Below are 25,995 nucleotides of genomic sequence, written 5' to 3'. Positions count from 1 at the left end.
AAAAATATGTTTTGCCCTTTGGCATGCTGGCAAAAAGTGCTAAGCATCCTTTATTATGAGTTCCTGGAGCTTTTTACAACTCAGCAGTCTTTACTAATTAGTTTTTGTTATACATTTTCCATCCTGAAGTCATAAATCTGCTTGAATTGTATACTATTTTATCCTGTAATTTAAACTAACACAGCTTGATGTAGTATTCTTTGTATTACTTAATTTTATGTTAGTTTTCCTGCTTCTGAATAGCTGGGCTATAGCCTCAGAGGGATTGTCAGACAATCTCAGCACAGCAAAAGCAAGAGCTTTTATCATTCTCATTTAAGAGGAATTTTACTTGAAATGTTCTGCCTGGGCTATTGGTCTCCATATGTGTTGGGCAGGTGCTGCATTGGGAGACTGTTCACCTTAGTAGGAAATAATTGTCTGGTGTGTGGCTGAGCCATGGACCACTTGTGAAGACTTCATCAGACATGGTAGAAAGTAAAAAGCAAATCTGTTTTGCAGTTGTTGCAAAACAAACTTTTGGCCATTAACTATTGATCACTACCTCTGTGCCAGGGTGTTTGCTGATGCAGTGAGTCAGACCAGATGAGGCTCCAGTCAGAGCACTGCCTGTGTCCCAGCCACCTTCTCCTGGCTTCATTTTCTGCTCCTTTCTCACATACCTTCTAGCAGTGCAGCACCAGTGAGGGATGATTGTAATCTCCGCCTGTGCCCTTCTTCCTCCATTTGGGAAATGATGAGCTGTTTCACCTTTGCAGCTGTGTTCATTTCAGACCATTTCAAATGCCTTTAAATTCACCCTTGGAAGGGGTGGTTTCATCCTGTTGTCTCACTGGGAGCAGTGGTTTCCTCTGAAGTAATGCTTTGTAATTGAAAGGCAACTTCATTCTTCCATAAATAATGCTTGCTGGAACAGAATGGAAGGGAATGCCACAGTCTCTTCAATCTCTTCATGATCTCTCTTCTGATTTCTGCTCATGGAGCATGGGGATATGATATAGGTCAGCCTAAGCATGGCCTTCTCTATGTTTAAGAGCAACCTTATTTGTTTTTATTTTCCCTTTAGGCTAAGTCTTCTAAAGCTTTTGTGTTTCTTCCCCATCTTATTCCAGTGTACTTCTCCCTCCTCCTCCTCCTCTGTCATTTGCAATTGCACAAGCATTGCTAGCTATTCAGTGGTCATGAGCAGCACTGTAAAAATGTGTTTGGAAGAAGAGGGATTTTTTTAAAGAGAAGTATGTTTCAATTTTGGTTTGTTTTTCAGAAGGGATCCTAATTAGTTTAGGCAGGGGGTGAATAAAGAGCATAAAAACTTTCTACTTGGACAGCTATTGCTCCCTCCACATGTATTTAAATTTCCTAGTAAACAATAAAGAGCAGATAAATTCATCAAAGTGATGAGCAGACTGGTTTAAATGTACTTTGGGTGCTACCTACATTTCCTTACAACTTGGCCTTGTCCAGAGTCTCTTGAGAAAGGGAAATCACCTAGAGATACAGCTCTCTGGGGGCTAGTAGCTAACAGAAATGAAGAGGGTTCTGGCAGCCTGGCTGTGCCAGATGGGAAGCTTTGTTGAAAGGAGAATCACAACAGAGACATTGGCAATTTCATGGGAAGTACAGCTGCACACAGGAGCTCTGACTGCTCTTGATGTTTGACAGGTGCTGCTGAAGAATTATCCAAAAGCTGAGCCTGATCTGTGTGGTGTAAGCCCAGAGCTGAGCTTTGTCAGCCCTTAGGATAAAGGGTAGTGGCCAGGCTTTCTGGGGGGTGTTTCTTAGTATCAGCTTTTCTACTTATCTAATCCCATGATCAAAAGGAAGGAAGTTAGGCAGTCCATGTTTGTGTGACTTCAAGAGAAACTTTCAAAATATGCTTCCTTCATCTTAACATTCTCTGTATCCAGTAGTTGTTAAAAAACAAAAGTATTTGTAGTACTGTAAGGTCTTGATGTTTTGATTCCATGTATGGTGATATAGTTAAGGTTGAAAGCATTAGAGGAGTAAAGGTTCACCACTCTTGTGCCTCTCCCTCTGCTTACCTGTGCTGTACTGGCTGTAGTGCTGCAATATTTCTGTATTCTGGATTAGCTGGAGTGTTCTCCATGGATAGTGTCTCCATTCCACTCCTCCTCTGCTCTCCTGCAGGGTTGATTGAGCTGTCAGCTCAATAACTGGGCTACAGCTGACCCAGCTCACTCAAAATATGATTAAATTCTGCCATGTAAAGTAAAAAGAAGGGTTTCTGGGTCTGATTTGCCCATTCCAGAAGCAAGCAAGAGATTCTGTGAACCATGTAGCAATTTTCCCATACCTGCCACTACTGAAATTTCCTCTACAGCATTTTAATCTGGTGCACTGAACATTGCTTTTTTGATAGTTCCAGGAGTTAAAGCAAGGCAGGTTATGCTGAGCTCATTCTTCTGTGTTCTTTTTCTATAACTTGCTTTCATTCTTCAGAGCACTAATCCTCCCATGTCACACATTTTCTGTTCAACTTTTCTCCTCTGCTAATCTGTGGATTTGTTCTGCTGCCCTTCTTAATCCACAGGAGCCTTGGTGACCTCAGGAGACACCCTTGGCAAGAGGCTTTTCTGGATTTGGGTAACATTGATTATTTCTCCTACACTGCTGAAAATCAGCAATTGCCTTTCAAACCATCCCTGAGTAAGACTGAGCTGCTTAACCACTTGCCTACAAAAACCTGCTCCCTGCAGTCCAGTCCTAGTGGGACATGAGCTCTCAGTTTATTATCATGCTCAGAAACAGCCATTCCCACATCTTGGCAAGTTCTGGAAAGAACTTTCTGCAACTGCCAAGGTATTGTACAGGTCATAAACCAAGCTGTTAAACTTTAATTGGTAGAATTTATTTTTGTGTGTGTGTGTTGGGCTCTAAGTCTAAAACAAAGTTCTAGTAACAACGTTCCAGTCCTGAGTAAAACAGAAAGGCTGAAAATGGTTTCTGTGAAGAGCTTTAGCCATGGCCCAAACATGGGATTTCTTGTCTTGCTTTTAAAGAAGCAAAGGGGCAAAGCTTAGTGCTGACAGGAGGATGATGCTGAGTGGAAATATACCACTGACCCTCTATACCAGGGTGAGAGGAGTAAGGAGGGAGATCAGGGGAGCAGTGGGAGAGGTTTGAGTAACTGGGGTGCAGTAACTTATCCCAGTGTTACTGCACAGGCCAGAGCAGTGCTGGCTCACTCTTGGCTTTTGTGGGAGGGGGCAGAGGAGGCTGGGGAGAGGTGATGCTCACCAAGGTCCTGGGGGATTGCATTACTTGGGACAAGCCTTGAATGTACAACAACTGTCAGTTTGTGTAGTAGTTGGGGAAGTGATCCATAAATGGTGTCTGTGTTAGTATATGTAGTGTAAAAAACCCTATGAGCTTCCTTTGCCTTCATTTAATCTAGAATACAGCTAGAAGTGAGAACTTCCCAGATGTTTCAGACATAGTGCCAAGCTTCCAGGGGAACAGCTATGTGCTACTCCTGAAAATGTGCAGCTTGCACATACTCTCTGGCAACTTGTGCCCAGCAGAATGCAAAGTAAACACAAGAATGCAAGAGAGCACAAAGAAACCATCTCTTAAACCCAGAATCTTCTCTGGTGTTAAAGTTTCAGTACTTGGGAAAATGGAAACCCAGCTTCACAGGCTGTGTTGTGCTGCTCCTCACCTTTAGGCATGTCTTGATCCCTGGGATGTCACTGATATTTGCCTGAGAGTCTGCATGACCTATCACAGGGTGGGACATGCTTTCCTTCTCCTTCGGTGGTGCCATTGAACTGAGCTGGGCAGAGGAACAGCAGATAACCCCTAGTGCCTTGCAGTGGTAGAAGGGTAAGCTCATTCCAGAAAGACCAGGAGGAAGGTGCAGGGTATTTCCAAGGTGTTTCCTTCCTGCCTGGGGAGAGTTGCCCTGCCAGGGGGTGCCTGTGCTGCAGTGCTGCCCTCTCCTGTTGTCACTGTGGGGGAGGTCTCCTCACCACAGCGGATTTCCTTCCTCAGATTGCCACTGCTGCAACAGGATGTGCAGGTTCATGCTGGGCAAGGGGGTGTGGAGAGACAAAGCAGCACCTCCTGGTGTACTTTTTGCTCTTTATTTACAGCCTTTGTTTGCTCTTTGCAATGGGACAGAGCTGGGTTTGTTGCCTAGGGGAGTTCATGTTCCCCTTTGGTATCCTTTGGCCTCATGAGCAGCAGCAGCAAGTGCTGAATACTTTTGCACTATCTGGGCATGATGAAAGCCCAGATAACTTTTTTTCTCAGAAAGAGAGATGAGGAGACAATCTCCTAAATATACAAATATTTATTTAGTTACAATACATGGATATTTTAGGAACTATGGGAACCTGCATACTGCTGAAAATGCCAGGTACCATAATGTCTTTCCTGGTTAGAAAATGTTTAGTATACTTTGTTACCTTCCATGCTTTGCCAGGGAGTCATTTGTGTCAGTTTTGTGCTGCACAGACCTGACAGCTGCTTTTTAAAGTGTATAGTCCCTGGAGGGACAGGGCAGGAGGGAACTGCTCCTGAAGGATTTAATTCATGAAAGAAGCATGTGCTGGTCTTATTCATCCTTACGGATTTCCCTTGGTTTGTCCCAAGAGCAGTCAGGTTTCTGTGCCATTCTGTTGCTGTGCACAAGTAGGTCTTACATGTATAGATGGACATGCACAACTGTTTTCCTGATTTCTACCAGGAAATTTTCCCACTTTCTTTCAAAAGCAAACACATTCTCACCTGTAATTAGAATATCATCTGTATTTTTTAGTTTTTACAGTGGGGTGAACAGTGGGGTGAACAGTGAATTTGACAGTATTGATTTTTGCTGCTTCTCTTCCCTCTCCAAAGTGCTTAAGGTATTTTTAGATGCTTTCTTCAAATTTTTTGGGAGAGAACAATGTCCACCAATAGATCAGCTGTCAGGGTTCAGCTTTGTGAAGATTTGCTTTCTCATCTGAGCTTGTGACTTTTTTTCATTATGACTTGCCCAGCATTGATGCACAGCACAGGTAAACACTGGGGCTGGGGTTGAGACAAGAATTTGAAAAGCTTTATTTTACAGGCCTTTTGATATAAATGTATGTGATGAAAATGCAGGGTAGAAAATAGCCCCAGGAGTGGAAGATGAGGGTGAAAATCCTGAAGGTTTTCATGCAGTGGAGTTTAAGAAGCTGAATTAAGACTGAAATAAACACCACATGTCGTGGGACCAACAGAGCCTTACCTTGAGTATTTGAATAGCAGAATACAATAGATTTGTGTAGAAAATTGCATATACAAGAATAATTAAGGAGGAATTAAGGAACAAAGAAGTCGGGTCAGGCTGAAGTTGTATGTCCAGTCCACAGGGAGGAGAGTGGTTAGATTGCCACAAAGGGACTTTTGGGCTGTGACTGGTGAAATGTGTAGCAGAGAGCATTGACTGGTTGAACCAACCAAAAAGCTGAATGGATTCTTTCCCTTCTGTGGCATTTTATCAAGTTAATGTCTGATGATTTGATGCTGCCTATTGAGAAGGCTTAGATTTCTAGTTTACCTTCTGCCTTCATTTACCTCCTTTGGCTGAAAGTTTCATGAACATTTTCTACCTGCAGCATGACAGGCTGCTGTGAAGGGATGTGCACTCCTGTTCAAAGGATGCACATCCTAGAGCACCCCAGTCTTAGCAGCACATCAAATGAAAACATAGCAAGAACTTAGAGCAGCATCCTGGTGAGTGGAGTTTGGTAGTGGGTTGGAGAATGGGAGCAAAATGCTTGAAGAATAGCTGTATCGGTCCTAACTTTTAATGAAAATATAATAAGAGAAAAGTGAGGATAAACAGAAACATAGACTCTACATTGCTCAGGGATATAGCAGTGGATATTGCTATCTGGTTCAGATAAAAGAATATAAATACAGGTTGGTATTAAAACTTCATTTCATATGAATGCTAATCCTAAAACTATTTTGGAAGAAGAGCTTAAAAAAAAAATAAAAATCAAAGTCGCAAATCCTGATCAGACAGATTCTGAAATACAGCTGATTATACCATGGACTGGAAACACTGAATAAAACAAAAAATACACAACTATTTTTAATCTTTATTATAAATTATATTTCTTTTTCCTAAATCCAGCATTTGTAGTTGTTTGGCTTGGTTTTTTTCCCCTGAGTGAACAAATCCAGATTTTCTCCACTTGGACATAGTTTTATTTTTAAACACAGCTTCCAGAAATGCATTTGTGTGGGATTGCAGTTGGGACCAGTGGAGAGCCATGGCACTCTGCCAGGCACTCACCCTGTCCCTGCAATACAGATGGATTGCCAGGGTTCTGGAGAAAAACAACCTCAAAACTTTAAACAAATTATGTTTAATGGAAATAAACATTTTTTGCCCTTCTCTATAATGATTTGGATAATGTGCTGGCTGTGTGTTCCTGGAGGACAGAGGAAGAGTGGAGGGGAGAGGAGGGCAGACAGAGCTCTGCGTGCCTGTAACTTGCTCTCCAGTGGGTTCTCTGGGAAGCCTGTGGGAGAGACTGTCATTTCTAAGCTTGGAGTGTTTTGTAACTTCCAGCCCATCCTTCTATTAAAAGGTGGGCAGGCTGGCTGCAGCCAGCTATGATAAAGGGCATTTATCTACTGCTTGGTTTCTTCCATATATGGATTTGAAAGACCTGGAAAGGCATACAGAACCATGTAATCATTTAGGTTGGATCAAGTCCAGCTGTTAACCCAGCACTGCCAAGTCCACCAATGAACCAGATCCCCAAGTGCCACATTTACGTGTCTTTTAAACATCTCCAGGGATGGTGACTCAGCCACTTCCTGGGGTAACCTGTTCTAATGATGGACTTCTTTCAGTGTATCCAATCTAAATATCCCCTAGTGCAATTTTAGGACATTTCCCCATGTCTTATTACTGTTACTTGGGAGAAGAGACCAACTCCCCCCTGGCTACAGCCTCCTTTCAGGTGATTGTAGAGAGCAATATGGTCCCTCCTTAGCCTCCTTTTCTCCGGGCTAAACACCCCCTCAGCCACTCCTCATCAGAAGCATGTTCTGGACCCTTCCCCAGCTCTGTTGCCCTTCTCTGTTTCAACACCTCAGTGACTTTCTTGTCATGAGGGACCCAGAACTGAGCACAGCATTCGAGGTGTGGCCTCACCAGTGCTGACAATCATGGGGACAATCCCTGCCCTGGTCCTGCTGGCCCCACCATTGCTGGCACAGGCCAGGATGCCATTGGCCTTCTTGGCCCCCTGGGCACAGCTGGCTCGTGTTCAGCTGCTGTCAGAGGGCACCCACAGCTCCTTTGGCACCAGGCAGCTTTGCAGCCCCTCTGTCCCCAGGCTGTGGCACTGCCTGGGGTTGTTGTGAGTGACCCAAGGGCAGGACCTGGCACTTGGCTTTGTTGACCTGATACAGCTGGGTCTCAGCCCATTGATCCAGCCTGTCCAGATCCCCCTGCAGAGCCTTTCAGCAGATCAACACTCCTGCCCAGCTTGGTTTGAATTGCAAACTCACTGAGGGTTCACTTGATGCCCTTGTCCAGATCATTGCTAATGACATTGAGCAGCCCTGGCCCCAGGACTGAGCCCTGGTGAGCACCAGGTGTGACCAGCTGCCCTGCAGATTTATCTCCATTCTCCAGCACTCTCTGGGCCTGGCCATCCAGGCAGTTTTTTACCCAGAGACAGTGCACCCATCCATGTCAAATATATGCCTTGTATATTTACTGTGTACAGCATTGATGTTCCCTTCCATGTCATGCACCTGAGTTTTGCTGGGTTTTGGTGATAAGTGACAATGCCATTAAACCAATACCTGGTTGGGATTGGTTTTTTAACATAAAGAAGGGCAAGCAGAGTATGCTGCAGGCTAAAGCCTACCTCACAGAAGAAAAGGCACCATAGATATATCTCCGGTTTTTCAAGTTGGTGCTGATAAATCTTTTCTCTCACTTCTGTTGCTATGGTGTAGGTTCTTTGCAATAACAAACCTTTGGGTCACCATGTCAAATGCAGAGATCATTCAGAGAGATGCTGAAAGGGAAGGGAAGTAGGAGAGCTCAAATTCCAGCTGATGACAAACAATGAATCAGTGTTGGTCTCAGCAGAGGGCCATCAGAAATTTTGCACTTTGCTTTCACTGACTTCTTTTTGGGTTTGATACTCCCACTTTGAAAAGGCTTCTTTTTACCTTCTCAAATCATTTTTGCCTTCTACTTTTACTTTTTTTTCTTAGTGCATAAAAGGAAGGTGGATCTCTTCCAAATTCCACACAGCCCAGGAATATTTGCTTTCTACACCATGGCTCTAAACACAGAGAACTTATTCTTGCAAATGGTTTGATCATCCAATCCACAAAATACTGGATCAAATTTTGAAGGTTTTTGTGGCTAAAATGTACCTGCTGTCCTTTTTGAGGCAATTGAAGTGGTCACTGAACTTCCTTCCAGAGAAGCTCCTTTATCATGCTGTCGTTTCTCACACTGCTTTACTGGTGAGGGGGAAGTAAAACAGTGTTAGGGGGAGCCTTTTAATGCTTTCCAGTGTGCAAAGTACCTGCATTTGGTTTTGTTCTCAAAATATACCTGTTGTGTTTAGCTGGCACAACTATTGTGAAGAAGTTATCTTGCCCAGATGTCTTATGCTTGTGGAAAACACTGTGCTGGAAATGCCTGGATTTGCCTTGAAGGCTTACTTCTATTCTTGGGTCAAGGCTGAAAGGGAGGACTGTTCTTGTTTTCTGAATGTTTCCGTGCAGATTGAGCTGAAAGTTCAGGAAGAATGTAGAGGGGTAACCAATCTCAAATGCTTGCTTGCTTCTTACTGCTTTTCAAACTGCAAGTCCAGAAAATGGATTAATTCAGAATTTAGTACCTTGGCAACCGTGAACTTTCTGACCTAGTTAAATGGACTCTTTGTTTTGCTGTTTCCTTCCAGATGTGATAGGCAGATGGAAAAAAATCAGGAGCAGCAGTTTAGTCATCTGAGATTTCTTTTAAGGATATTAACTGATTTTTCTGGAACTTGCTTGAAGAAGTTGATTATCTCCTTCCATGTTCTTTAGCCAAGCTGCAGTTCACTTCATTTTGCAGACACTTAGGCTGTCCCCTGGCCCTTGTGCTGCACTTCTTGTGAGAGTGAAAATATGTCAGGGCAGCCAGACCTCCTGTGGACTGCCTCACCTGGCCACAGCTTACCCATCCCTGAGCACCCACACTGTCTGTCCTGCTGGTCTCTTGACTTGTAGGAGTGGCTGCCCACCTGTGAGCAGTGCCTCTGTTTGTCTCCTTGGAAGTGAGACACACACTGTGTTTTCCAGCTGGATTGGAATCTGCATTAGGACTTCAGAGAGCCCTAACCCATAACTGTTAGTAGGAGCATACAGTAATGGGCAAGCAAGGATGGTTTCTGAGGGAGGAACTGGCAGTCTTTCAATTTGTTTTTGTGCCACAGGTACCTTCAGTTATTCTGCTCAGGGAAGCCTGGCCCAGATAAGAGTGCCTACACAAGACAAGTAATTCAGCTCTGTGGGTCAGTTACATTAACAACTAGCAAATTAATATAAGGCTGATAGATCTCTGCTGGTTTGGTTTTCTTCATTTGATCCTGTCTTATAGCTTCACCTTCTTTAAGCACTCACTCCTTAATTCAAAGCAGGGCCATTTCTGTAGGGTGGGAAATTTTAGTAGGACAAAACTCAAGCTAATGAGACAGAAAACAGCATCAGCAGCAGCCCAGTACTCCTCTCCCTCCTGTGCCTCTCACACCCTTCTTCACCAGAGCTGAATAAAAAAGAAAGCAGCAGTAGAAAGGATCATGCAAGTAAAATCAGATGCTAACTTTAGTAAGCACACATCCATCTTTCCTCTCAAAGATGTTCCTGGTTTGGCATTTACAAGGTTAAGTTGTCATTGATGCAGTAGGTCTCACAACTGGTTGAATTGACTCTCACAGCTTTTGTGCTGTGAGCAGCCTGTTGTGTTGAACATGAGCCAGTTCTGACTTACACTGAACTAATGTTAAATCTGGTGAGCTGCTTCATGGGATCATCAAGTCCTGTGAGCATCTTGGGGCATCTGCAATGCATCATCTTCATCAAAGCAGATTTGACATTAAATTTAGACTAACTTACTTAGGGCTTTGCCCAGTCAGGTATTGAACATCTTGACAAATGGAGATCCTGCCACCTCTGTGGGACTCTGCTGCAACCACACTGCCCTTGTGGTTGGTTTTTGGTTTTTTTGGAGTTTTTTTTGCCTGATTTAGTCATAATCTCCATAGTTTTGATTTATGTCCTGATAAATCCAAGCCCTCACAATAACACTGGCCGGCTCTCTTAGGATCCTTGCATGCATCTCATACAGGTCCAGTAAGCTTCTTTGCATTGATATTTCATCAAGAGAGAATTCCTCAATCCTTTTCCAGTGCAGGTGGCTCCTCTGCTCTTGAACCCTGTTTTGGTGCTGATACCAAGCCCTCTAACACATTGCCACTGTTTTCATGCCTTCCTGTGCTGTGTGGAGCAGACTTTCTGCACACTCACCCCAAATCTTTGTCTCCTACCCAGCTAACTGCCAAAGTTGCTACTGGGAGTTGTCTGGGAGCTGCACCCCTCCTGGTAGCAGCTAAGTAGCTGTCTCAGTAGCAGATGAATTTCCACAGATGCTGACTCACTTGCTTTTGTGTTACCTTTATTCCTCTCCTGAGTGCTGTTTTGTGCAATCCCAGTGGGCATAGCAGACCTTCCTTTTATTAGTGGTGTTACTCCTTGTTGGCTCATTCCTTTTGCATGTATGTGAATGTACCAGGAAGCTGTGTGAACATGCCAGGAAACTGAGCTGAAGAGCCATATGTTGGTTTAGGGTGGAGAAGCACAGGGAGATGTTTGGATGAAGGGTACTTGCTGATGACTTTGCTGTTTTTCATGGAATTAGAGCTGCACTGCTGAGAAACAAGTGTCTGAGTAAAGTTTTCTGACATTCAGTGATGTGTAAATTCTCAGAGATTTGGATAACATACCAAAACAAAGGCACTGTGTAAAGTAAATGTTATCTGTGTGGCAGCAGCACCTTGGATGGTGGCAGGGACAAGAGCTTGGATCCCCCATATATTAATGAAATGTTTCTGTTTTTTTCAGCTTGACCTCACCAAACCCATTGAAGATCAGGGCCCTTTGGATGTGATCATACATAAACTGACAGATGTAATCCTTGAAGCAGACCAGAATGACAGCCAGTCACTGGAGTTGGTTCAGAGGTTCCAGGTAAGTGGTTCTTTCTGCATTTCAAGCAGGAGCATGATTTTGGTGCAGCAAATTCATTCTGATTATAGTGCAGTTTGTAGGAGTTTGGTGAAAAGAGCTGTCTGGCACACTGTTGACTTGCTGCTGATAGCCCAGCAAAAGTGGTTTTGTCAGTTTAAAATGGACTTGCACCTTGGGAAGGTTTTGTTTTGTATCACTATGGTTAGTTAGCACTGGTTTCCCACCAAATGTTCTTATGTCATTTCAAGAGTATTAGTGCTGCTCACAAAGAGGAACATGTGTTTGCATCCCTCCATGACAGAAGCCACTGAATTAGTTTGGCCCAGCTCTGTCTAGTCTTCCCAGTTCCTGGAATGCTAATTTCTGCAACATCAGGATTACTGTGAGTGACTCTGTCCTCCATTGCTGAAAATCCTGTTATATTTTTTTTTCCCCTCAAGTTTACATTGAAGGTCAGAAATATGCAGGATGTGTGGTACAGAGAACTGTTTTCCCCAAGAAGTGTCTTAAAAGATTCTCTCCCAGTGCCTTGCAAACTTTTTTATTTTGGAAGACAGGATGAGATAGAGGGTAGGGCCCCTGTGAGCAGACATCTGAATAATATCCTCTCTCCAATAAAGTAAGGCCTTAAGCTTTTGCTTCTGCAGGAGACTGAGTTGTGCCACATCACTGGCATGCAGGAAGCTCCCACAGCAGTAAAACATAACCAGGAACCAGTGGTGCAGAGCACAGGCCCTTCTGTGTTGAATTACATGCCAAAATGTGTTTTTAGAGTTTACTCTCATGTAGTTTCATCTCCAGGGCAGAAACTATCTGCAAATTGCTGCCTGTGTCAGTCTGTCCTGTATTACTTTTAAGATATTGAAAATCATTAGAAATTAAGAGAAACATATTCCATAGGAAGAAGAAATTTTAAGAATACTTTATACTAAAGTATGTAGTATAGGGTTGTTGTTTTGGGCTCTTAAAATCAATGAGTGACCTAGAAAATGAAAAATGTCCCCTTGCAAGAAAGCTGTTTGTATGAGTGAGGTGTTATATAAGCACTGTGGTATTTCTGGCACCTACACACAAGTGGAAATAGTGTGGTTCTCTTATTGTTGACTAAGTTGACTGAAAAAGTTGTGATGATCTTAACCAGACCAAACAGTGCAAAATTCATTATGCTTTTTTTTCCTGCTATTGAATATAAATGTGACAGCAAGATGATACCTGGCAGCAGTCTTACTGTTGGCTCCATAAAGCAGTCTTCCAGGAAGCAGAGAGCAGGGGATCCTTGACCACAGGAGGAGGAATGATCTGCCAGACTACATTTATGACCTTTTTAAGAATGACTTTTTTCAGATCTATGTTATAGAGGCCTTGACCATCTAATCTGCAAAGAGCTGAGGAGGAAACTGACTTCATGTTTACATGACTCTGTGTCCCTGCTCTTTGGAGTCTGTGATGAGCCCTTGTAGGGTCTGGCAGAGAGTTCTAATAGAACAGGAAGCCTCTTGGCATGCCATTTTCTGACTGTTTTCAGTTGCCTTGGAAAAAAAAATGACAGGAGAATGAAAATGGTATGGAGGAGTTGCCTGTTGACAGTGGCATTTTTAGCACCAGAAAACCTTTAGGGCTGAGCTTTCTGAGGTCTTTGTGCAGGTTGGATGTGGTATGGAGTGCAGTTTCTCAGGAGAATACTGGTGGGTGCAGCTGTTCTCCACTGCCCTGAAAATCAGTGATGAGTGCCTGGTGATCTCATCCAAAGCCAAAACAAAGACTGCATGCAACACCTAGTGTAGTGCACGAGATGAAAAGTGGAGAAATACTGTTATTTGCTTTTTAAGACACTAAAGTCCTTATTTTGGGGGATGAGGATTATTTGTAGAGATGATGGTCAATCTCCCTTCCTACCCACTGTAACACAGGGCTGGACTGATTGAACACAGGTAATTAGTTAACTCTGAGAATTGGTTAAAGTCCTCAGTGGTTCCTTCTTGACCAGAGGTACATGGAGGGGGTCGGGTGAAGAGACAGAGTCCCCAGGGTGCCTTTCACTTACTGGTGCTACAGTTCTGCCTTCTTGGTAAGGAAGAAAACCAGCTACCCCAGTTCCTACTTTCTAGACAAAGTATATGGATTTGAAAACTGAGTATGTTTTGGCTCCTGTAAGACATTGGGGAATCTTTGTTAGTCTTTCATTAGAGCAAAATGCTCTCTGAGCAGCTCCCTGTCATAGTTGTACAGGGGCTTGAGTGGCTTCATTCATTGCAGCTTCATATTGCGTTCAAAATGATGGCTCCAGTGATGGAAAATCAATAGGGTTATTAATTTGTCTTTCAAAGCTTTTTCTGAGCAGGTTCTCTTTGCATTAGCCTACTTAAAAAGACAGATCAGACACAGTTTTTATGCCTAGTCTTTTGTTATCAGGTTGATGAAAATTTAAAATGTTTCCTCCCCTACTGCCCTTCAATTCTTGACTCTCCCACTCCAGAGTTGCCCAGGATGGTCTCTTCTAATCTTGATTGAGAGGCTTTCTTAGAAGGGTTTGAGACTAAAAGGAAGGAAAATGAGGGAGATATTTTGGAAGGTAAGGAGGTAGGGGACTTCTCAGCTGAGACGAGGCAAGCAAAAAGGAAACTATTACGTCTTAGTAATTCTTTCATAATTGGAGGGACAGGTTGATACAAAATTGAAATGGTGTATTTACATCTGAATTCACAGGCCAATACCTGTGTTTTATGCATTTGAAAAATAATGATGTCTTAAATTATTGGAAGAGCCTTGTAAACAGCAAAATTAACAAAAAATTTGTCATTCAAGTGCTAGGGGTTAGGATAGCTTCCTGTGGGTAGGATTTGCAAGATGAAGGAGTAAAGGACTTCTGAAGGCTTCACAGGACAGCTGAATACACAGAAAGTTTCTTTGATATATACAGAGAATAGAGATGTAACAGAGAAGATAATTTCCCCCTTCCCCTTGCCACACCCTTCTTTCCTCCTAACCGCTGCAGAAATCTTTTCGATTTAGAGACAAACAATTTCGAGGTGAGCATTTATTGAAGACCCAATACACCTTCACCTTTCCTTTTGGAAGGAGGTGTTCTTGAAAAGAGACCATCACAGCCTAAGACAACTAAAAGGAGCTTTTAAATCTAAATCTGATTCAAATGCTTTAGACCAGCTTGTGTTTACATATCTTTCTCCCTTGGAAAATGTTGACATGTTTTTACAAGCAGTCATTGTCATGTTTCTGTATGTGGGAAAACACAAATCCAAATGACATTATTGTTTCTTTTTCTTACTTGTTTTCTTCTGGAATATTTTTAATGGAACTTTGTTTAATATTAAACAAAACATTATGTAAGTTTTATTACTTAGTAATAAAAGCAAGTCAACGAATCAGTGAGTCTCTTATCATCTAATGACCTATTATTTGCAGTAGATACTGTATCAACTTTCTGTTAAAATATTAAAATCATTAGCTACCTTTTGGGGTAAAATGACAAGCAGCTCTATCCTCATCTATACACAGGCTCCTCAAGGAAAGTATTTTTTTTTAATTGCTGGATTATATCCAGAGGTATTTAATTGGAACATGAAATATTTGGTCTTTTTCTGATTTCAAGTTTCATTGTTGGCCTTCTGCCAGTAATGGGGCTGGTACAAAGCATGACTTAACACCAGGCCTGGAATACAAACAAAGGAGGATCTGCTAAAATTCCTTGTTTGTTCTTGTTTGCTTTTATTATGTCAAAGATTAGAAAGAGGAAAATATAGATGTTGTCTGGGTCAAGCTGAACTGCAGCCCAAGGACAGATCCTTTTCAATCTATTGTTGGAAAGCCTAAATATCTTCCACATTGTTGCCTGGGTGGTTGGAATCTGCTGTTGGATATCAGTCTTCAGTAAATCCACCAAAGTAGAGAGCAGAGTTGTTTTGCAGGAAGGACGAGAGAAGACTTGAAGGTTCAAAGTTGAAAGGTTGTGCTGTACTCTCTTGGCTTCAGTGTTTCTTTTTTCCTTCTTCAACTGCTTCATTTTCAAGTTCATGTCTATAGTAGCTCATCTGCTTTCAAAATAATTAGGCAGAAACCCGACATGTTTGTGCAGATCTGTATTTCTGGTAGTGGAGCCACTCCGTGCTGTGGGAAGAGTGCTGTTACTTGTTACTACATCAAGAGTTCTCCAGTCTCTCAGGTGATCTTCACAGGTCACTTAGTGGTGCTGCAGTTCTGCCTTCTTGGTAAGAGAGAAAGCCAAACTACCTCAGTTCCTGCCTTCTAGACAAAGTATATGGCTTTGAAAACTGAGTGTGCTTGTAGTACATGATGTGTGCAGCAGTTTCTAGTAAAGAATCAAAGTTTATGAAAGGTTTCACATCAGCTACCATAATTGTTCCTGTGAAACTAACAAAATTGACTTTTCTTATTGTAATTTCCTGTTGGTGTAAGATTCAGATCTTTTAATTACTTATTTAAAGTAGTTTTCTGTGCATGGGTATTGAAACTTTCTTTTGCTTGTGTTGGTGATGTACTGGTGAGAGGTGTGGGAGACTGGGAAAGTGCTGGCAGCCTAAAGGCCCAAGGGGAAGCTGGAAGCCCCTGCACAGCTTCAGCAGTTCATCTCTGGCTGTGTTCAAACAGAAAGGATGCATACAAATACACTGACCTTGTTCTGCATTGAGAGTCTCTTTGAAAAGAGGCTGTTTCTGGATTCACTTAAAAGGAGAGATGTGTGGCTGTCCCCAGATGAGCTCTAGGAGACACTTCAAGTTTGAGGTCTTGCCTTAGATGACACAGATCTTCACTGCTCTTTTGCTGTTCCTGTGCTTTCTGGCTGTCCAAGTTCCTAGGCCTGGAAATGGAGAAGAGTTGGAGAATAGTACCTGACATAGATTTAATGCTGAGAAATTTCATTGTTTTGTAAAGAAAGCTGATCTGCTCAAAAGCCTTTGGTGTGTGTTTGAAGGGGCTGTTGCCTTGTATTCATGCAGTTCTTCTTGACATTAGAGTAATTTGTTAAAGTTCTTCAGACTCTAAATGGCTTTTGGAAAACAGCTCCCACCTCCCTCATCTTCATCAGTTATTTCTTGTTTGCCTTACAGAGCTTTTTGGAGGCTCCTTAAGGCAACAGGATGAGAAATAAGTCACTGGAAAGTCAACTTAGATGCTCATCTCTCTTGACATGTTGACTGGTGTAGAATGGCCTTGAGCTTGTTCCTTATTCCTGGTAAACTTTGTTATGCTGTGGCAAGCTTGGTGCTTGGATGATCTTTAAGTCTGGTTTAGGGCTATTACCATTAGAAATAAAGCACTGTGAGGTCCCTTTGCAGAAAGCACAAAAAAGACAGGCTCCCTCTGGAAATAATTAGAGTAACATGAGCCAAATTAACAAGTAGAATACATAAGTCCTGGGGAAGCAAGGATAGTTCTCAATGATGATGAGAATGAGGAAGATTCAGGAAGGTACACAAGGAGCTGAGAGACAGAAAAATCATTCCATCTGGGGAGGGCAGTAAAGGCAAGAGTCCACAGGCAGGCAGGAGGAATGTATATGGAAGGGGAAGGATCAGTACATGCACAGGAGGAGCTGGGCCAGGATGGAAGTCCAGGGAGCTTGAAGTCAAGGTGGAACCAGAGACTGGTCAAGACAGACAGGTGGTCACCACAGTGTGAAAGGAAGAGCTCGTACACACATCAGGAGGTTTGCTGTCAGAGCTCTGCTGAGGCCACTTTCAGAGCTGTCACATGTTAGTCTGGGTGCTGTGCTTGCCTCCACCCCCATCAGCATATGGGCTCTCTGTAAGGAGCTCATCCTCTCAGTGTGCTGGGAAAGACAGTGTGGTAACTCCCTGTCTTTTAAATGGAGGCACAGAGGGACTAAAAGCTGCCTTGTTACACTCTGGAGATGTTGAGATACTCAAGTCCAGTTTCACTATCAGCAAGTTCAAGCTAATGCCCTATCACTGGATCATGCTAGCTCCACAGGGTGTTTTAGCTGCTGCATATAAGGGCACGTATGCATAGACATGTGTGGGTGTTTAAGAGGCATTAGGTAATAAGATACTCTAGCTCTGAAAAGAATAAAAAATCTCATCTGTATTTGAAAGCTGATTGCTCTGCTTTAGACTCTGGAAGTACTAATAGACAGAAGACTGATGAAAACTGCATGTTCTGGGGTTCAGTGGCTGGAAATGAACCCACCTTCTGCTCCACTGAGCTGATGAGGCTTTTCATCCAGGCTGTATTGCAAGGGTGAGACAGCAGCTAGGTTTGGCAGTTCTGATGACCAGCTGTGTGAAAGGCTGTCCCTTCCTCTTCCCATGAGGCAGCAAGGTTGAACATGTCTTTGGGGAGTTCGTTCTTTGTGTTCTGCAGGGGTTACTAAATATGTCAGACACAAGTATTGCCACTGAGGGGTGCCTTGTGCCCCGTGAAGGAAAGCTGCTTGTGTCTTGGGGGTGGTGCAGTAGGTTCATTAGACCCTAATGCTGGATCCTCTCAGCCTCAAATGAATAATCTCCTTTCAGCAGCCATCAGTTCAGACTATGTAGTCACCAGGAAGCAACAGGTTCTGCATCCCCAGGTAGTATCTGGAACAAAATCACTTTCTGGGAATAGATTATGCCATTCTTTTCTCTCCAGCAAAGTGCATCTCCTGAGGCCATCTCATCATACTCTGAGTATCTTTTGTAGTATGTTTTCTTCTTGGAAAAATCAATTTAAATGAAGTAGAACTTCATGGAAGTCTATTAATTGTAGGAGCTTTTGCATTAATGGGTTTAAAGAAGTAAGTGGAAACATTAGGATGGCTTTGGGAGGTTGGGTGAAACAAAGAGAGACGCTAACTTTGGATGTATTTGTCTGATTTTGAGTAGAGTAAGATAGATGTGTTTCCCACTGACTTTATAGAGCCAGGTTGATGATGAAGGAATTCAGCTTCTAAGAAACAGAAGGGAGTTTTGTTGGGTTTGCAAGGCTGATACCTGGCAGCTGTGTCTGTGTTCCTGGCCAAGATGCAGTAGTGCAGTCATGACCTCAGTGAACAGGGAATTGAGTTCCCAAGCTGAAGATCCATGAGGTCATTAACATTACTTTGTTCTTGCAGTCAGAAAAGGAGAGTATGAGCATAGAGAAGTAGCAAGCAATGAAGATACAGTGAAGCAGCAATCTCTTCAGCTCTGCCAAAAAAAATTTCGGCCCTTATCATTCAGCCCTTAACACTGTCTTCAGCCCAGCTAGAAGACAGCAATAAAAACAACATAAAAGAACACAGATGTATTTCTGAGCCTAGTTCAGATAGTTGTGATGTTCACATGCAGTAATTGAATGCAAGGCTGACCCCAAGATAGCTGTGTGCCATCTTTCTTCTCCTAATGGCTTTTCTCAGTCTTGCTGTCAGTTCTTACTGTGGCACTTTGCCACTGGCTCCCTTGTGAGCTAATGTGGTTGCAGGAGAGGTTTTGCTCCTGATGGAGTCTAGAGGAGGAATTTGCCATCTAAACCAGTTAGCTGTCATGTTTGTGTTTGATTCAAGTGTCAGTGTTTTGACTGTCTGGGGACTTTTTGTGTTGCCAAAGTCCATTTGGCTCCCCTTGAAGAGAAGCTGGATTTTTAACGTTATATATTCTCTTCCCCATTATTTTCTCTTGTCATTATTTTTCTACTCTCTTCAGCCAAGCTAATGCCATTTTTCCCCCTGTCTATTGTTTTGCAGGAGTACATTGATGCTCATCCAGAGACCATTATCCTAGACCCTCTCCCGGCTATCCGTACACTCCTGGATCGATCCAAGTCGTATGAGCTCATCCGGCGAATAGAGGCATACATGCAAGGTAGGCCAATATCTGTGCTCCTGGAGGCTCTTGTTGTGACTAGGGAAGAAAATAGCTTCCTTCTGGAGGCTGGATGTGAAGTTTGAAGTAGTGGTTTTGTGCCCTTTGCATTGTCTCTCCATGGGAGCACAAACACTGAAGCATTCCTGTGTCACAGGATTGCCCTCTGGAATCCTGTGCTCTTCTTTTTCCATATACACGAAGGAGGTTTGTAACTGATTAAAAATACGATGTGGATTTAATGGGGAGCATATTTACCACAGTGAGCACTCTCAGAAATCTTCTGGAAAACATTGTCTTCTTGTTGTGTGCTGGTAAATTGAAATGACTGTACAAACTCAGCAGCTTGTAGTAAGAATTCTGAGGCCTGAAACTGAGGGAGAAAGAAAAATTGGTTTTGGAAAGGATCAAAAGAAATTAAAATATAAGTAGGGTTAAGATCTTTGAGAAGTACTGGAAGCCTATTGCACAAGCTAATTGTTGGAGGAACATAAATGCATGTCTGGTGCTGGCTTGTTACCTGACATAAACTATTGCCCTTAACTGGTATCATTTGAGTTGTATTCTATGTTAGGAGTCATGCCTTTTCAACCTGAATAGTTCTGTTACCTTCTCATTTTAACCATTGCAGCTGTTGGGTTAAGTTAGTCTTTCATTCCCATTTTACTTCTGCTGCTGTCATGTTCTTGAAACATTTATTGGCTTTTGAATTTAAATCTAGAATAGCTGTGAAGTAACTCTTTCATATGTTAGATGACCGTGATGGGGGAAATTGCATTTCTGAACTATTTTCTAATGGGATGTTATTGGAAATGCCATTGAGATTGTGTTATCACTGTCTTGATGGGCAGGTAAGAAGCTCAGCAATTTGTATTTTTATAGTTGTGGATTTATGGACATATTATTTGCATATAACCTGCCTGGCCATACTGGCACCATTCTTATGTAGAAATAAGATTAATAATTCACAGCACTCCCCCTTGTCTTTTGGAATCTCTTAGGGAGAAAATCCTCAGTTAGTTCAGAATGATTTTGTTTTGGAGTAGCTGTTGCTGTTTGTGAGTGGGAGAAAGGTGCTGAGGGAAACCTGTGCACTGAGGGAGTGACTGGGATTTTGTTCCAACAGCAGAGAGATTCAGTAGAGTTTGGTTTTTTCTTCTTTTCCTTAAATTGCTATCAGTACTATTGTCATCCCTGTGAGAACAATATGTTTGGGAGGATATCCAGTTTTTGAAAGTAGTTTGTCTTCCGCATATTTCAGCCTGCTTTGGTCGAACTGAGGAGAAAAATAAATAAGTCCTTAAGGAGGAAAAAGAAAAAGGAAATTTGAATTCAGGTAAAACTGACAATTCAAAAAGAAGCTGTTAACAAAGTTGAGGAATGAAGTAAGGAATGGCCTAAGCTGTTGTCACTGGCTGCTGCAGTGTTTGGTAACCATTATTTCCCCTGACCCTCTGTCCCCCTACCCCCAGCACTTTCCTCCCCAGTCCTATTTCTGGCTCATAATGAGAAATATCATGACCAAGACCTTGAACCAACTCTGCATTTAGCAAGGGAAATCCCAGGAGAGATGAATAATTGTCTAACGTCTTGTTCTGGCCTAAGTAGATCAGCCTCTGTATTCCTGCACATGATGATCTGCAGTAAGAGAAAAGTTACACCACTCTAGGCAGTGCTGTGGGTTTTTCTCCCCTTCCTTGTTTTCATCTGCAAAGTTGTTTTCTCTGTTGCAGCTACCATCTCATATCCCAAGGCCTTGAGCATTTAGAAAACCCAGACAAGAAGCAGTACATCTGTTAATAGCATGAACTCTTAGGAGCCACATCTTTATCGTTCTGGAATTTCATTATGGAAGTAACTACTAAGAAAATAATATCCTAGTCTGTAGCTGTAACTAGAGAGCCTTTTTTATCACAGGATACAAAATTAATGTGATGGGTTAAGTTCACTGCAAGGGATTGTCTCTTCTGAAGGAGTGCTGTAAATTCAGGAGGGTTGAGTTTATATGCAAGGAGAAGCCTTCTGCTATTCAAAGTCTTTCAAACGAAAATTCAGTTTTTATTTACAGATCAGTTTTGGATTTCAGTGATTATTGCCTCTATTTCAATTATGTTTTTAAGTAACTATAAATGAAGTATAGTCTTTATTTATGATCCTCAGTTTACACTGAAGATTTATTTTAACACTGTAGACCTTAGGACAACTAAAGATTTGCACCAGTTAGATTAAAGAGAGGGTCACTATGTGCTCTGCTGAGGTGACTGCATTCTGCAGCAGTAGGGCCCCATGGTCTATAAACAGTTTAATTTTAACTCTAATTATTTTTCAGATGTCCAAGTCACCGTCCTTTTGCCATTCTCCATGCTTCCTGAAAAAGGGAAATGTCTAGACTGGGTGTGTGGACATTGTTAGGCTTTCTGAAAGTCCTGTATCCTGCTCTTCATGGAGTCCAGTGTCTAGTGATAAGTACTTTGATCCAGCCTCCTGGGAATGGTTGCTGGGACACTTTGTGGCTGAGGCACTCCTTGTCTCTGCTGCCAGTCTGTGGCTGCTAAAGAAACTGAGGTGCAGGAGAGCTGGGCCACAGTTGTACCAGTGGTCTGAGGGAAAGCCTGGGGTTGAGCCAGGGCTTTCCATGTCCTAGTCTGACACAGCAACCACTCACTCCTTGCAGAAATAGAAGGTTCACAGACTTGCTCAGTCACTGAAGTTGGAAAAGGCCTCTTGAGAACACGCAGTCCAAGTCCCTGTTCCAAGCAGGATCTCTACAGCAGCTTCCTCAGGTCCATGTCCAGTTGGGTTTTTGTGTTTCTCCACAGATGGAGACTGCATAACCTCTCTGAGCAACCTGCTCCAGGATGCCCCTTGAATCTGGTGTGCTAGCATGCTCCTAGCAGTCCTGATGTGATTTGCAGGGACTGTTGCTTTACTCAGTATAGACAGGGGTATCTCCCTTGGAAGGAAGTAGGACTCCTCTGGGAAAAAAACAGCTTTAAGAGATATTTTAACATTGATTTTAATGGATTCTATTTTGGAATCAATAGTCTGGCTGGAGCTGTGACTTCCTCTTTTTCCTGGTCTCCGTTATTTTGAGTGCAAGCTCTAAAAGAGCTAGTTATTCGGCAACCCATACTACTGAATCTTTAAAAAAAAAGGTTTGAAAAAATAAACGTTGCATTCCAGCTAGTGTCCTGTATAGCTGTCAGGTGTATGTTGAAATGAATCACTAAATAGATTTTTTTGGTGTCACAGTTGGTATCTCAGCAGTTGTATTGCTTTGTTTACCTATCTCTAAAGAATTGCTTCTTACATAAAAGAGCTCTTGATCAGTTTCAGTGATGTCTGGTGAAAGATTAGGAGCATTATTTAGTAACAACTTCATTTTTAACAGGGTATTGTATGGTTGGAACTGTGTCAGCCTTTTAAAAGCTCTAACTTAATGAAAATAACTAAATTTTGTGATGTGTGTTGAAAAGTTGTGATCCTTCAGGTTTGAAATTCAAAATTGGACACTTAAAATTATGCTTAAGATGGTAATGGATGATCACTTTGGTCACTAACTAAGCTTTTCATATTACATTTTTTGTTTAAAGATTGAAAGCTTTTGAATTTCCCTATGTATCTTACAAGTAATAATCCAAATTGAAGGAACTTAAATGAAAAGGAAAAGTGAAGTGAACATGCTACTGACTCAGTATGCTATCTAGTTAGTGTTCCCATCTGCTCAGCTTCCTCTTCTGTCTCAAGTGACTTACTGGTTTCTCTGATAACATTTGAACTTGCAGACCCTGAAGTTAATTTCTTTAACCACTTGCTCCTGGCTTTTTCTTCCATTGTTTCAAAATTTTGTTGTTCTTAAATTTAACTAGAAGTCTAAAATTTGTACAGACAATAGTCTTTATGGAGCTCTCCTAAAAAGGAGAACTCCTGCATAAGCTGAGCTGCAACTCCTTAATTTCTCTCTTCCTAGCAGTTGCTTTTGAAGCATGGGAGCTATTTCCTCAGGACACTCTAAACAGTCTGCAGCCCTTTAGCTTCAATATTTTCATCCTGGCATGTAATTAAAATAATTTATTTTTGATTGTTTACTATTATATGAGATGCAGTTGCTGCTGTATATGCTTCTTTCTCATTTTGAGGGATATTACAGAACAGATCACAGTATCCTCTATTCCCTGGATTTCTTTTTATCAGATTCTGTCTGTCTTAGAAATACTCCTCTCACAGCTGCATGTATCTTTTGTTACTGTGAGGCAAGCTCAGTATGAAGAAATGAGTAAGGCATTTGATTTAGGTCTTGGGGTTTTCTGCTTGGTGCTGGTTCTGTCTTGCTGTGTGATTTTGGACATGGAGTGTCACCCCTGTGCATTCTGGCACTCCTCTGCCTGCCAAGATGCCACATTGCTTTGGGCAGGAACTCTTCTCCAGGTGTGCAAACACCACTCCCATACAGCAAGTGTCTGTGCCAAGCAAGCTGTGGAGGTATTGTTCTAACAGAAAGTGTGGACCTGTTTTGAGTAGAAAACTGCATCTACAATTCAACACCAAAGCAGATAGTCAGGGTTGGGGGTTTTGGACATTATGGAGCATGTACATTGTTGGAGCAGTGCATACATAGAGCTTCTCAAAATCAGGCCACCCAGTTAAAAGTGCATGAAAATAGCTGTATATACGTAGCTTTAGGCACTCACCTTTTGAAACTGTAGCCTCTTTTTGCTGTGGCCTACTTTTCAGAGCTGTTTTGGTCAGAGGGGAGAGAAGATTAGTCACACAGGTCAACTTCAGACACCTCTTATTTTTATTTGAAGCTCCTATTAAATTAAAGCCAGATTTTTCTTTTAATTTTAATGCCTCTTAATCACCTACCTGTCACTCACTTCTTTATGCAGGGACATATCAGTAAGGTATCTTTATTTAGAGGGCAGATGCCAGCTACTGTAAATAACCACACCAGTTTTTAGGTGCAGAACCCTGCCTTGTTGATTGTATGCTCTCTTTCCACCAAGACAGATGTCTTATTACCTCACTCAAAATGTGTTGTCTGTGTTCACTCACTGGATTTTAATTTCTGTCTGAAACTAGCACACCTGTGAGGAAGGAAGGAGTTGGAATGGAATTGATGTTTTCTGTGACTGTAAGCAATTTATCCAAAGTGCCTCAGCTCCCAGCAGTGTTCCATGTGGCAGTCTCTGTACCCAGCTGCCAGCACTTGGTAGGCCTCAGTGCTGCTCTGTGAAACTGGAAGCACACTGGGACATCTGCCCCAGGGAAGTGTCACCTGCCATCTTTCTCATAAAAGCTCATTCATTCATCTTGGAGGAGGATAACAAAGAGATGTCAGCATGTTGGTGTTATGATAACAAGCCCTGGCTTTGAAATTGAAACTAGACAGCTGCTTCCAAAGTACTAATCCTGTCCTGAGAGAGGTGGCAGGAAAACAAAGTGGGAAGCCCCCCCAAAAAAAGCCTGGAATCTTCTGTCTTGTACCATGTCTTGCTCTTGTTAAAGCAGTTTACAAAAGGATTTTCTGGGGTAAGACTGTTGAAAGTTAGCAATTTCATTATCAGAAAATATGAAGAGGGTCTCCATTCCCTTCCTGCCTCTCCTCTCTTCCTTCAGATATTCATTATTTTGAGCTGAGATCTCTGTCCCAGCACAGGTAGGAGGGAGCTGGGAGCATCTGTGGCTGTGATGGGCACAGTCCCTCTTGTCCCAGGCAGGAGTGGCAGCCAGCCAGCCTGCTGCCACTGGCCTCCATCAGCTTGGGGCTGTGCAAGGGACTCTGCAGGCCAACACGCACAAAGCCCAGAGAATAATACAGAAAACATTTTATTGTTTTGTCTCACAGTGTGCCAGCCAGAGCTTCTTGAACCAACAAACAATCTTCATCTTGGATCCTAATAGTCTTAATGGCCACTGAGCTTTCAAAATAAGCCTGCCTGTAAAGTTCAAATGTTATTTTTGGATGCACTCTTTATCTCTCAAGTGCTTTTTTGACCAGATATGAGAAATCTGCACCCTACTTTCACTCTCTTTTGCTTATCTGAATCTGAGAAGAAACAAGGCTGGACCTTTTATCCATTTATTACATACCATTGTTGGAAACTTCTGTTTTACATTTACATGCATAATTTCAAAGCATTTTTCTACTTGATAAAGCTGAAAAAGTGAAAAGGTTTATGTCTATTTAGGTGAGAGCTTCTATGAATTTTGTGTTAAGGGCTTGGGTGGGTCTGAACATCGACTGAATCTGCATTTTATGGGGTAAAAAAATAAGCCATGACTGCACTCCGTGGTCATAGGGCATTCTTAAGACATCTCCAGTTTGGATTTTATGAACAGAATGTTGATTAATTCTTGAGGATTATTGTCTCTCTAGAATTAGGATAAGAGGAGCAGGGATTCTTCTTGTCATGATGAAGTCTTCACTGAATAAACTGGATGTTTTAAATTCCAGCATGGTTGTGTTTCAAGTTATTCTGATCCTCTTGAGCAGAAATTTCCTTGGCTGACATCCAGATTTCCTAAGTATCTGGGTGCTAGAAAAAGTAATGAAGGAGCATTGAAAGATAAATGGCTCAAAGTATAGATGTAAAACTTAACTGGGAATACTTTTTGCAGTAAGTGGCTTTTCACAGTGTTTCTACTCATATTGTCACAAGATCAAAGGTCAAGAAATAAGTCTTGAAAAATAGGACCTTTCATCTGAGTTGGAAACCAGGGTTTGGCTAATAGAATATTACTCCAGTTCTGGTGTAATGTGTTTATATCACTTTTGCTGCTGAAGAAGCAGTTTTTTCTGGTGTGGACAAGAAAAGTAGCATCCCTTACATTTTCTCAGGTAAGTATCAAGCCAGCTTGTGGTAAACCTGGTGAGATTAGAATCTCTCCTCATGCAGAGTCCAGCAGG

The 25,995-nt window shown here is 42.2% G+C and overlaps 1 protein-coding gene across 1 annotated transcript in view; it reads left to right on the top strand.

Annotated features, from left to right (window-relative positions):
• Positions 1-25,995, top strand: part of ITPK1 (inositol-tetrakisphosphate 1-kinase) — a 140,494-nt gene that overhangs the window by 58,475 nt on the left and 56,024 nt on the right. Inside the window, exons 4-5 of the mRNA XM_058026336.1 lie at positions 11,143-11,268; positions 18,968-19,085. Of these exons, the coding sequence (XP_057882319.1) occupies positions 11,143-11,268; positions 18,968-19,085 (244 nt within the window). The remainder of the gene's footprint in view (positions 1-11,142; positions 11,269-18,967; positions 19,086-25,995) is intronic.

The sequence above is a fragment of the Melospiza georgiana genome, chromosome 6 (genome assembly GCF_028018845.1).
Source record: "Melospiza georgiana isolate bMelGeo1 chromosome 6, bMelGeo1.pri, whole genome shotgun sequence".
Taxonomy (NCBI): Eukaryota; Metazoa; Chordata; class Aves; order Passeriformes; family Passerellidae; genus Melospiza; species Melospiza georgiana.
The sequence above is the reverse complement of the archived record's forward strand: the minus strand, read 5'-3'. Positions and strand labels throughout refer to the sequence as shown.